Source organism: Miscanthus floridulus, chromosome 8, assembly GCF_019320115.1.
Source record: "Miscanthus floridulus cultivar M001 chromosome 8, ASM1932011v1, whole genome shotgun sequence".
NCBI lineage: Eukaryota > Viridiplantae > Streptophyta > Magnoliopsida > Poales > Poaceae > Miscanthus > Miscanthus floridulus.
The window spans coordinates 82,844,907-82,857,910 of NC_089587.1; the positions used below are offsets into that span (position 1 = coordinate 82,844,907).

Below are 13,004 nucleotides of genomic sequence, written 5' to 3' on the forward strand. Positions count from 1 at the left end.
AAACTCTAAACTTTGCCTCAAGGGCATCCCATAACTCTTTGCCTGATGTGCAAGATATGTAGTTTTTCTCATACTTAGGATAAAGTGCACTAATCACGGCGCCTCGAAACAGGTTATCGGCAGCCAAGAACTTTTGCTCCTCCTCAGGAGTAAACTATTCAGGCTTCCTCCATGTGGCGTAATAGTAGTTCATCGCAGTTAACCACAATACCATCTTGGCACGTCATATCATAAAATTCTTGCCATCAAAATTATTTGGTTTCAAAGCAGCAGCAAAACCACTAACAGAAAAATACCTAAGATTAGGTTTTTAGATTGTTAAAAATTTAGGCATTTTCATCATCAATTTAATCCAGAAATATAACATCAGCAGGTTCATGACGGTATATATGTGCATATGTATATCTCTAATGAACACTACAGCATGCAGACATGACATACAGATTGATACAGTAAGAACGTAAAATACAGTAATTACAGAGATTAGATTGTACCTAGCGGAAGGTCCCATACCGAGGGCATCGGAGGCTCCATTCGCACTAGTCGATATAATGCGTTGCTCAAAGTCGTGGACCGCAGTCGATGCAGGAAGATGTTCGCAGTGCAGTCCCACGAACGATCACCGGGAAGAAGACGCATTGCTGTTCCACAAGCAATCACCGGAAAGAAGACGGGTTCCGAGAGCGATCACCACCAGGAAGAAGACGTTCGTGGACGAGCGGTCGCGGATCGCTCTCCAAAAACCTAATCGCCGCTCACCCCGTGCAAGGTTCTCAGGCGAACGAGGGTTCCGGATGCAACTGCTCTCCCGCTACTCCATGCGCGCAGAGGTACGGGACGGGGAAGCCAGAGAGCTGCTGAGATGTGGTTTCTCTCGAGAGCGGTTGTCTGAATAGACGGAAAGCAAAAGGGACGGTAACTGGCGTAATCAGTTCGCCTCCACCATCAAAGAGAGAAAACTCTCATAATTATGTGGATTAAGTGGCAAAAGACTGGCCACGCCCGCTCGCTCGCCGCCCGCCATGGCCCGGCCGTCGGCGGCTGTGCGCGCGTGTGGCACCCATTTGTCCTTTTCTCAGCTTCTCAATTAAGATAGATAATTTCCAACCATATAAGCTGAGTAAACGTTCAGTCAAAATCCCATACGGTATTAAAACATATAACGCTTAATATTATGTACCATAGAATTTTATTTGATTTATTAAATATTATATGGACCAAGCCCATAATATATCCAACATAACGCGATACGGAGTCCGATTCTAAAACGTATTGGATCACGTATGTGACTAGACATAAGCCATATGTGACTAGACTCATACGGTATTAAAACATACAACGCTTAATATTACGTACCATAGAATTTTATTTGATTTATTAAATATTATATGGACCAAACCCATAATATATCCAACATAGCGCGATACGGAGTCCGATTCTAAAACGTATTAGATCACGTATGTGACTAGACTCATAAGCCACATGTGTCTCTACTCTTTTCCGATCCCAATACGTTGTCACATAAAAAAAACTCTAGAGTTTCTTTTTACAACACCAAAAAAAAATCTAGAGTTACCCGTTATCGACGTCCCTCAAGAGGCCTTTTTCTTTATCCGTCGTTTTTGCCTTTTTTTCCCACCGGACATGGCATCCGTTTCGGCTCCTGTTTTTATGTACGTCCGTTTTTATTTCCTTTTTTTTGTTTATCTTCCTTTTTTTTCTTCGGTCATCAGACCCATTTCCGTTTCCTGTTTTCATGTACATCCGTTTTTTGTTTCTTTTTTTTTATCTTCTTTTTTTCCGTTCGTCCGCATAGGATGCTTTTCCTTTTTATTTTTTTTATCTTTTCATCTGTTAGCAACTTCAAAGTACTCCTCTCTTTTTCTGTCTTTTTTTGTGTTTCTTATAAATACTATATATCTATATCTATTATCTATTTCTTTATACTTACATGAAACCGAACAGCGGTGCTCAGAGGAGATCTACACACGCAAGATACGCGCACGCGGCGAAGACGGTGATCAGGTGGGCTGTGCCGAGAAGCTAGCAATGGCAGCCCATGCCATCTTGAGGTAGAAACATATGGTTACCGCGCCGCATGTATGTGCGCCGGCACCCTCGTGCTCACCGTTTTGGCACACCACACCATCATGACCTATCGAGAAGACCCGACGTCTCTGCATCAATGACACGGCGGCTGCGTTGACGACTGCATCATGGCCGGGATTTGTAAGCACGCCCCGGCCTCGACGTATGCATCCTCGACACGGCCACGTCGACAACTAAGGCCCCGTTTGGCACCCCGGCCTCGACGTATGCATCCTCGACACGGCCACGTCGACAACTAAGGCCCCGTTTGGCACGGCTTCTGTCGACTCCGGGTTATCTGACATTTGGCACTGTAGCAATACTGTAGCACGCAACTGGTTTCCTCCCTCCCTTTCCCCTCTCACTGACCGGCGTTTTTTCTGGTTTGTCCCCGCACGCTACAGTATGTGCGCTACAGTGACACAGAAAAGGTGGAGAGATCAAATCGGTTTTGTACTACAGTGCCAATGTCAGATAAGCCAGAGCCGGCAGAAGCCGTGCCAAACGGGGCCTAACAAGTGTGTGGAGATTCATAACAAGAGCGACACGCATCCCTAGGCTCGGCCGATCTTGAGCACGGATGCTGCCATGGACGTTCGCCTCTAGTCTACGCACGACGAGGTCTTGTTGCTGCGCCGAGGGACCATGCTCATTTGTACAAGAGCCGAGAAGCAAGGTGGACGACGCGTGTCGTGGACCTGGTGACATCGAGACGACTACGGATGCCATAAGCAATCTACACCAACGACGTCGCCCCACCGAGAAGGCGAGCCCCGACACCATCGACAACAGCTCCACGCCTACACCAACATCACTACACCGGGCGGCATCGGGACAACCATGAACGTCATCGGCAATGGCTCCTACGGCCTACGCCAACGATACCGCCGCATCAAGGAGGCGAGCTCGGATGTCATCCATAATGGCTCCACATACATCTACATCAACAACACCAAGCCTGGGCGTTCGGGTTACCCGATTTTTTCGGGTCGGGTAATTCGGGTAATTCAAAATTCGGGTAATGAAAATTGCTACCCGATATTACCCCCGAAAAAACACTACCCGCAAATTCGGGTACCCGATAATTCGGGTTCGGGTTCGGGTATTACCCGATATACCCAAATTTACAGAAAACAACCAACTACACTAAATTTCAATAGCGATCTATACATAATTTCAGCAGCAATTTGTATAGAATTTCAATAGCAATTTGTAGAGAATAATATATTACAGTCACTTATTCAAATAGAGAGAATTATATTCTAATAAAGTGATAAGTTAAATGGTTCAGCTAACAACACATGATAAATACAAAGGCAAAAACAAATCTTTGGATAGTTCGGGTAGTTTGGGTACCGGGGGATATTACCCGAATTACCCAAACTAATTTCGGGTAATCAAAATCGCTATCCGAATTTGGGATCGGGTACCTCGAGTTTGGGTAATTTGGGTCCGGATTCGTGTAATTCGGATACGGGTAATAGGTATCGGGTATTTTGCCCAGGCTTAAACAACACCGTCGCACCGAAAAGACGAGTCCAGACGTCATCGTGGATGGCTCCGCATCTACACCATCGACATCTGAACGGCGAGGCAATGTTTGGTCAGGATTCAGGAAACGAGTGCCCTTCGTTCTTCTCTTCCACTGAAACAAAGACAACGTATGAAAAAAAGGGCCAACATCAGAAAACCGAAGGCAGCATGAAGCGCTTCCCAAATCCGTATCCAATTGTTCCTCTACCAGGCACGCACGCACTCTACTCGAGTTTCCCAGCGTAGGCACTCCACGTTCACTCACGACCCAACGCAACCGCCGCCGGCGACGCCCGCCGCCTGTTCGACGGAGCGCCGACCATGGCGAGCGGGGCGGACCGCATCAGCGACCTCCCGGAGGGCGTCCTCCACCACATCCTCTCCCTCCTGCCGGCGCAGGACGCGGTGCGCACGTGCGTGCTCGCCCAGAGCTGGCGCCACCACTGGCGGTCCGCGCCCGCCGTGCGCTTCGCCGGCTGCACTGGCTGGGCCGGCGGCGTCTACACGTTCGGCCCCTTCGTCGACGGCCTGCTGAACGCCCGCCGCGGGGGCGCCTCCCTGGACTCCTGCGATTTCGACCTCGATGTCGATCTAGATCTGGGCCCGTATGACGTCCCCAGAATGGAGCGGCGCGTCAACAGCTGGATCCGCCGCGCCCTGCGGCGCCAGGTTCGGGAGCTCCGGTTCCAAGTGTCCATCAAGCCTCGGCTTCCCTTCGTGCTGGAGGATCGGCCCCTCGCCTCTGACCACCTCACGAGGCTAGAGCTTGTGAGTGTCCAGGGCAACGCCGGCGTTCTTGATTTCTCGTGCTGCCCGGCGCTGGAGGATCTCAAGATGGAGGATTGCGATGTTCGGTCGGTGGAAATGCATTCCCCATCCTTGAAACATCTGAGGATCATATACTGCCTCTTTTATTCCAACTACCGCACTGGGATGTCTTTCCCGAGCCTCGTTTCATTTGATTTCGTTACCAATGCTGGAAGGGTTCCAATGCTTGAAAGTATGCCATCTTTAGAAACTGCAAAAGTTCGATTCGATCACTTCTATAATGATCGATGTGACAATGGTCGCTTGGATGATTGTGGAGATGCTGCCTGTGATGGTTGTTATTACTATTACGGTCCTGATGATTACAACTGCGTGTTTCTCGAAGGCTTAACAGAAGCTACAGACTTGAAATTGTCAGCTTATCCTGATCTGGTATGCTCACAGCTGCCTTCCTGGTATTCAGTTTTGGAATTGTGTTGACATACATAGCTGTATTTCAGCTGTTCCTTTCAGATCATCATATTTCAACGAACATCCCCTGTAGTTTGTTGACCACTGTCATTCTATATCAGTACTGGAACTGTTTTGTTCTTCTGCAATTACTGATATTGTTTAACTAAAAATGAGATGCCTTGTAATTGATATATGTCATGTTAGTTTCAGAATGGCTTATGCAGCTTAGCAAACTTAGCGATGTTTTATAGATTAAATTAGCACCTCTATAAAAGATATGAAGTCTAGACCTTTTTCATGCATATTAACCAGGATATGATTCCGGCTTTCATTTTAATTTTCCTTTTGCAGCGTTTTCATTATTTGACTTTATGCCCTTGCACTTTTCCTAGTATGTTTTCAACAGGGATTTGGAGTGGTGCCCTGCATATAGCAAGTTAAAGACTTTGGTACTTGGCAAATGGTTTGTGTCTGCTGACTTCAGGGGACTAATTTGGTTCCTCCATCACGCACCTCTTCTGGAGAAACTTACTCTGAAGCCTTCAAAGGTACTTTTATTGTTCTTTACACGTGTCTAGTCTTTATTTTGGTTTTGTTTATTTGTTGAGTAAAGTATTCAGTCGCTCCAGGTATGTAACAATTTAATGAAAACGGAGGGAAGTTACAAGCCATTGGAACAACCAATTGCAGCTAGCCATCTTCAGGTTGTTGAAATCATATGTAAAGATGTTGATGAAATAGTACTTCAAATTTTGAAGGTCTTGAATGCCAATGGCATACCACTAGAGAAAATCAGAATCCAATGTTCAGACGGTAAGTTATCTATGAACTGCCATGATACTTTCTGCAGTTGTCAATTTATAAAACCAAGTATTACCAATGACCAAACTGGGGCTCCTGCGAATGTTCTCCTGCTTCTACTTATGCAAGCATTCATGTTGGCAACTTTCGTCCATTAAGCAGCCCATTTTGATTGAACATTGAAGTCGCTGCCATCAGACCCTGCTCACACAAATAAATATGTGAATATCTGATTATTTAGTGAAGCCATGCTTCTCCTTGAGAATATTGAATATGCTTCTTTGTGTCTCTTTAATGTGCTTTTCTATCCTGCCCTTTTACTTGCACCTTGCATGTGTGCCTATGTGTAGTTTTAGTTCTTATACAGAACCCATTGCTCCTTATGTTAGTTGAGACGATCTTATTTGTCAACGTACATATCAAATAAGTAATTTTTTTTAAAAAAATCATTCTATGGTATTTTGATGAGGTTGCAGGCTAGTCCAAGGGTGGCTCTTATTATTGTAGACAACTTTCCATACTTCATGAATTGCTTCTCATATCATTTTTTTTCAGCAGTTAACAGCATTTCCTAGTAGAGTTAATTGAGCTTTTGTTTCCCCTTTTATTTTACAGGTTATAATTTTGTGTGTACTGATATAAACTCCAGTTAGAAGTGAGAAGTACTGGGCTGCTGATGGCCCTAGTAGATCATCTAAAGGTAAAATGGAATATTTGGTAGCTGCCTTTTGTCCATAGCTTATAGGGACATCATGTCCTGTTACTCCAGTTTAGTTAACCTTGTTCCTAAACCTAGTTCCATCACATTTTGATGAGGGGCTTAAGCATTTCTACCCCTGTTTTGAAGCGTATTGGTGATTTTGCCCTCGTTTTTTTAACTTTGTGATTTTACCCCTGCGATTTCAAAACAAAGGAAGACTTTACCCTGTGAAGTCCCTGTAACGGTGTTAACTTTTGGACAAAAGGACAACTTTGCCCATATGTTTTTACCCTTGTTTTATTATGATATTTGTGTTTTACCCCTATTTTCAGACAGCAAGTTGACCATTTTTATATAGAATTTTTAGAAAAATTTGACAGCATTTCAACTGACAATCCACGTAAACAGAATTTAATTACACAACTGATCCATATAAACCAGATCCATGTAACATGCCATAATAGTACCATATTAGATGCCAACACAGAGGTCTAAATGACATTCCAAACACCAACATATACGTCTCTAAATGACATGTCAAACAAAAGTAGGAACTATTAGTGAGTTCTCTAGGCAACTAGTAGTGAGCTACATATCAAGCATTGAAACCTAACAAAGTAGCAAGCCTCCAAGAAGTTGCTCCTCTTCCCCTCCTTCCTGTTCCCCTTCCTGAAGCACTTGCACTTTATATGAAAAAAGCGAACTATGTTAGTAAAGAGAAGCAATGTTGCCTGCATCCCAAGCTAACTGGTCACAGACACTGAACCTACGATCCAACCTTGGGTGTGGCAGCATATGGTTCCCTTCAACTCTTAAACTCCGGCTAAGGTTGAATGACTGACGATGCAAATAGGATAAACTATCCTGCCTTCTCGATGATCCTTCAAAATGAGCATCTTGTTCCACAACTGGATCAGGGACAGGAGATGGTGTGCGATAACCACCATAGCAGCATGAACCAGGATTTTTATTCAATGTCCTCCTGACAAGGGATACTGACTTTTTGGCTGGGAGATTATCTTCAGTGCCAAGAACATTTCCAGCATTCAAAGGAACAATTTCTTGAAATCTGACAACAAGAAAAAGAAGTTAAACAGTTTCCAGCACTCAAGAGCATATCGTGAAGTTAAATTTTGTTTAAAATTTAGAAGCCCTTGGCGCTACACACCCTAAAACATAGATATCAGCTGGAGGTGAAGAATGGAGCCATTCATCAAGATTCAATCCCCTTGGGGATTTACCGCCGACATTCCATGTGGAGGCAAAGATTCTACAAAAGTAGGGAAACAAAAGCGATCTTCGTCAGATTATTGCCGTAAAGTCAAACTGCAAGAACTACCTACAAGCACAAACAGGCAACTGACTGATTTTCAACACTGAAAATCTGAGATGCACACTACCATACTACTACTAGCACACAACAGATCAGTTGGTCCGCGCTTTCCATTTCGTTTCTAATCTCACAAGGCAAAGAAGCACATGGAGTGGAAAAAAAAGAAACTCTACCTATAATTCTGAACTTCTGTGAAGCGTGCCGCATCGACGCCGGGGGGATCGGGCGGGGCGGACGCGGCGCCTGGGGCACCTGCCGCGAACTGAGGTGCGAGCAGGGGGGAGGAGAAGGGAGATGCGTAGCCTCGTCGTCGGGATCCGCCTTGCCGCCGGGAAGAGTCTCCGCCGGCAGCCAATGGTCGGGGCGGATCCGGCGCCTGGGGCACCCGCCGCCCCTAGAGAACCCGCCACGAACTGGGGCTCGAGCCGGGGGGAGGAGAAGGGCGACGCGCCGCCTTGCCGCCGGGAAGACGCCGGCGGCAGCCGCCCTAACCCTAGGCTGTGAATCGGGACGGAAAAGTGAAGGAGGCCGATGCTTTTTGCTTCCAGTGCCTGTTCGTGCGATTCATGAAGGAGGAGGGGCAGTGCTGTCATTCTGTCTATGGTTTTGTTTTCCTATTTTTATTTTCTTTTTGCCATTTAATCCCACGAGTCCAAACGGTGTTACAAGTAGGGGTAAACGGCAGCTTCGTTTGAAAAAAACGAGGGCAAAATCACAAAGTTAAAAAAGAAGGGGAAAAATCACCATTGAGCTTTAGAATAGGGACAGAAACACCAAAATCCCAAAGGTATAAAATGGAATATTTGGTAGCTGCCTTTTGTCCATAGCTTATAGGGACATCATGTCATGTTACTCCTGTTTAGTTAACCTTGTTCCTAAACCTAGTTCCATCACATTTTGATGAGCGGCTTTGCAAGAACTTATCCTGTTGAAGTTGCATCATTGATCTTAATAATCTTTCTGTATATCATTCACTTTTGGAAACCTCACTTTGATGTACCAGGCTAAATGAAACGGATGCCGCCGAGTGTTTTACCATTCTGTCCTTCCACCTGGCACCTCCCTTACTTCCTCTCTTGGGCATTGACATTGGTCTGCAGCAGCCGGATCGTGTCAACTTTCGCCCGCGGTTGTCTTAAAGCCACCGATTAGATAGACAGACTTCTCTGCTGCTCTGCTTCAACTGGTGACAGCCTCCTCTCCTCCACCTTCTTCACTGGCAGGAAAAGGAGATGTGCCGTGATGATGCATGTCATTTAGGAGGTATCTCTACTTAAGGTAGAGAATACTAGTTTCTACACGGGAGTGCCTAGTTAGTAGAAACCTCCTACCTAGTTGTTTATTATGCACTCATCAGTCATCAATTTGGGATATGTAGACCTATACGTGATGTAAGCTGATTCCTGTAAGATGTTGCCTGATCCGTGCTTTATAGGTGAATCGATGTCAGTTAGTGCAAGATTTGAACATGCATCGAAGCAAGCAGTGTCCTGTAATAGCGCCTTCTTCTTCTGATATGAATATGTTCAGCAGCCATTCCTGAAGATGAGCACTTGCAGACCAGTTTTGCTGGCCCTGCTCCAGACTCTTCTTGAGTACGAGTACTCCGTACGTGCAATCAAATCCAAATGTTCCCCTATACCAGGCTAGTAGGACGAGAGAAGGGGGCAACACCATCTGAACTCTGAATCTGAACGGGAGGAAAAAAAGAAGGAAGCGTTCGGATCGGTGACTTCATGTTGCCTCGGACGTTCGACAAGCTCCGCAAATCCAAATGTTCCCCTACCAGGCTACTAGTAGGACGAGGGAAGCCCTTCGTCTCATCTCCTCCCACCTCCTCATCCGCCAATGCTGCGCCGCAACCCAACCCGCATCGAGCTCGGCTCCGCCGACCGCGACGAGCTCGAAGAGCACCTCCGCGCCGCCGCGGGGAGCACCCCAGCACCCACCACCCCCAACGACCCGGCCGGCTACACCACCCCGTCCCCAGTCGCAGGCCCGCACACCTCCAACTCCCTCCTCCACCTCCTCCACCCGCCGCCGGGCGCCGCGCCCTCCAAGGCCCAACGCATCGGCCTCGGCCTCTCCACCCCGCCAGCCCCGGGCCCGAACCCCCGACCGCCCCATCCTCCCCATGGAGGTTGAGATCAAGCTCCGCCTCCCCGACGCCGCGGCGCACCGCCGCCTGTCCGCGCACCTTGCGCCGCGCCTCCGCCGCACCCACGCACAGCGGAACCTCTTCTTCGACGCCGCCGGGTGCACGCTCGCTGCCGCCTCCGCCGCGCTCCGCGTCCGCCTCTACGACGAACGGCCCGACGACCGCTTCCCTTCCCGCGCCGTGCTCGCGCTCAAGCGCCGCCCGCGGATCGACGCCGGTGTCAGCCGCGTCGAGGAGGTCGAGGGGCTCCCGCGCTCGGCCTCGCCTGCGCCGACGACCCCGCCCGCCTCGGCGCGATCGACTCCCCGATCGTCCGCCTCGTCGCCGACGAGTATGGCGTCGGCGGGGACGTCATTCCCTTCATCTGCCTCGGCGGCTTCAGTAACACACGCGCAGTCTACGAGCTCGAGGACGAGGGCGGCGGCCTCGTGCTGGAGCTCGACGAGACGCGGTTCGACTTCGGGACCAGCTACGAGCTCGAGTGCGAGACGGTGGAGCCTGACCGGGTCAAGGAGGTGCTGGAGCGCCTGCTCACCGTGGCCGGCGTGCCCTACGAGTACTCCCGGACCAACAAGTTCGCCTGCTTCATGGCAGGGAAGCTGCTTCCTTGACCAGGCACCCCTTGTGCTCGGTATTCCCTTCGCTCGGCTCCATTGAGCTGTATTTAACAACTTGAATGTCAGTGGCTCGTTGATTAATAGCGAAATAAGTGTGGCTTCTCATATTTGGTGTATGCTTTGGTTTTGTGGCAAATGAGCTTAATCCTGAGCCTCATCAAATTCGATTTAGGCCATGCCACCACCTCTGTACCTCCATTCTGTAGCTCATAATTGTTACCTTGTGAGGGTCAATTTACATAGAGTAGCTTTATAAGCAACACTATGCTGATCCGAGACAGATAATTATGGACCGAGACAGTTGTAGTGCAGTATAAAAGTTGAGGCTACAACCGCAAGCAAGCAAAGTTTGTTAATACACATATCCTGTTCTTCAGGTTTCAGTATGATGGCATGTTGGAGATGCTGACATTAGGAATTTAGGGTTCATGGGTTACCAAGGGAAAATGGATACAATAAACAATATATTGCATAATTGGATTTCAATTTTCAAACATCGATGGCACATAAAATCTACATGTGAATCCATTTTCAAGAAAGTGAACATCCGCTAACAGTTCAGCAATAGTTTGGAAACTAAAAATCAAGGGGCGCAGCCCTGCTCGCCACCTTTGTGTTGGCTAGTGGTGATTTTCAGCCTGTTCGTTTGGCTGTGGCTTGTCGTAAACGATCGTAAATTTCCAGTCGGAATAGTATTTTTCTTTTACACAAACCAGCCAGCAGTACTTCTTCACGAACCAGTAACGATACGAACCAGCCAACCAAACAGGCTGTTTGTGTGGGGCTGAAGTGCTTTATCATTTAATGAAGAAACAATGTATATGTTTTGTTGTGTGTTGAATGGACTGCTGACTGCTCAGACCATCTGAAAGAAATAGGGGCATGCTTTTGATGAGTGAGTAGTGGTACCCTCGTAATTTATGCCTTTTCTTTTGTCAAGTCAACAGAAACAAGGTACGAGCGTAAGCTTAAATATATTTCATCAAATATTCTTCAAGAAAGATTATGTTTTTCAGCGTGAGAAACATGTTTAAGCGAACATGAGGCAGTGCTGATCAATTGATATGTGCCTAATTTAAGATCTCTACTTCAAAAATAACTTTAAAATATCATGGTAAGCAAGTTTTACCTTGGGTCTCTGTGTTCAGTTCCCTTCTGGATAATAACATCATAAAAAGATTATCAAGAAGCATGGTATACCTTTTGCTGTTCTGTTTTGTTCCCTTCTGATATGTTCTGTTCTGTTCCCTTGTGAATAATAAAGTGAGCTCTGTTGCTTTTGATAACACCAATTTTTAAAATTTTGGGCAAAAACTATGCCTTCCTATTGCCCATATCACGATTATATAGAGTTTTGTGGTAACTGTTCAGATAATGCATTGTGGATAATGGATTATAGAGTTCTATGGTAACTGAAGAAGTGTTCAGATAATGCATTGTGGATAATGGATTGTGGCTGAAAAATGAAACATGGAGTATTTGTACTAACTGGCTATTGATTCTGTGGTAACTAAGGTCTTGTTTAGTTCCTCCTCAAAAGTTTACACGCTATCCCATTGAATATTTGAACATATGCATGGACTAAAAAAATTACTAATTGCACAGATTGCGACTACTTTGCGAGACGAATCTTTTAAGCCTAATTAGTCCATGATTTGACAATAAGTGCTACAGTAACACATGTGCTAACGACGGATTAATTAGGCTTAATAAATTCGTCTCACGGTTTACCGATGAATTCTGTAATTTATTTTTTTATTAGTATCCGAACACCTCATGCGACACCCTGATGTGACACTCTAAAACTTTACACACTGGAACTAAACAAGGCATTAGTTCCTCCCCCTAAAGTTTAGTCCCTATCACAACGTATGTTTGGACATATGCATGGAGTATTAAATATAGACTAAAAATAACTAATTGCATAGATTGCGACTAATTTTTTAGACGAATTTTTTAAACCTAATTAGTCCATGATTTGATAATGTAGTGCTATAGTAAACATGTGCTAATGACAGATTAATTAGGCTTAATAAATTCGTCTCGTGGATTATTAAGGACTTCTGTAATTTATTTTATTATTACTATTCAAACACTCCCATGTGATACCCCGATGTGATACCTGATGTAACACCCTTAAACTTTAGTCCCTAAATTTAAACACCACCTAAATGAGCATATTCAGATATTGCAGCCAAAGGTGTGACGAACGCATCGACGTTTCATCTCTGTGAACAAGCAGGCAATTATACTAAAAAAATGTCAAGATCTCCATCTAAATAGAACGGTGTGGGATCTTATTCCAGAGGTCATTGGTACTGTTCACACAAAAATATGACGATATGATCAACACACAGCAAGCCAGATAATCTTGACGGAGTGAACCCGAAGATCTGCTTAGCTTAGACACAAGAACGGCCGGTTTCGGGACCAAAGACATGACAGTCAATTTGACCCTGCAATTGACAAGTAGAGAATAATCAGTAGTTTAAGGTGAAATATGTCGGTGTTGCACTAGACAGTTTCAATATGTGGCCAAATAGCCGATTGATA

The 13,004-nt window shown here is 46.0% G+C and overlaps 1 protein-coding gene and 1 pseudogene across 3 annotated transcripts; both read left to right on the forward strand.

Annotated features, from left to right (window-relative positions):
* Positions 1–3,706: 3,706 nt before the first annotated feature.
* Positions 3,707–9,513, forward strand: LOC136476838 (F-box/LRR-repeat protein At3g26922-like). Of its 3 annotated transcripts, none has more exons than XM_066474801.1 (5): positions 3,707–4,821; positions 5,235–5,390; positions 5,463–5,655; positions 6,259–6,343; positions 8,680–9,513. In XM_066474801.1, the coding sequence occupies exons 1-4, from the start codon at positions 3,943–3,945 to the stop codon at positions 6,294–6,296; spliced, it is 1,266 nt and encodes a 421-aa protein (XP_066330898.1). In that variant the 5' UTR covers positions 3,707–3,942; the 3' UTR covers positions 6,297–6,343; positions 8,680–9,513. The 3 variants fall into 3 exon arrangements, with proteins under 3 accessions (XP_066330898.1, XP_066330900.1, XP_066330899.1); XM_066474803.1 differs by having other exon boundaries at positions 5,472–5,655; positions 8,680–9,511; XM_066474802.1 differs by lacking the exon at positions 8,680–9,513 and having other exon boundaries at positions 6,259–6,668.
* Positions 9,514–9,810: 297 nt separating this feature from the next.
* On the forward strand, positions 9,811–10,820 carry LOC136476839 (triphosphate tunnel metalloenzyme 3-like; annotated as a pseudogene).
* The last annotated feature ends 2,184 nt before the right edge of the window (positions 10,821–13,004 follow it).

Excerpts from the sequence above, each read along its gene's own strand:
- LOC136476838 (XM_066474801.1), top strand. The coding sequence starts at position 3,943 with ATGGCGAGCGGGGCGGACCGCATCAGCGACCTCCCGGAGGGCGTCCTC. Across the intron at positions 4,822-5,234 it reads TGTCAGCTTATCCTGATCTG|TATGTTTTCAACAGGGATTT; the intron begins GTATGCTCACAG and ends CACTTTTCCTAG. Across the intron at positions 5,656-6,258 it reads CAGAATCCAATGTTCAGACG|GTTATAATTTTGTGTGTACT; the intron begins GTAAGTTATCTA and ends TTTATTTTACAG.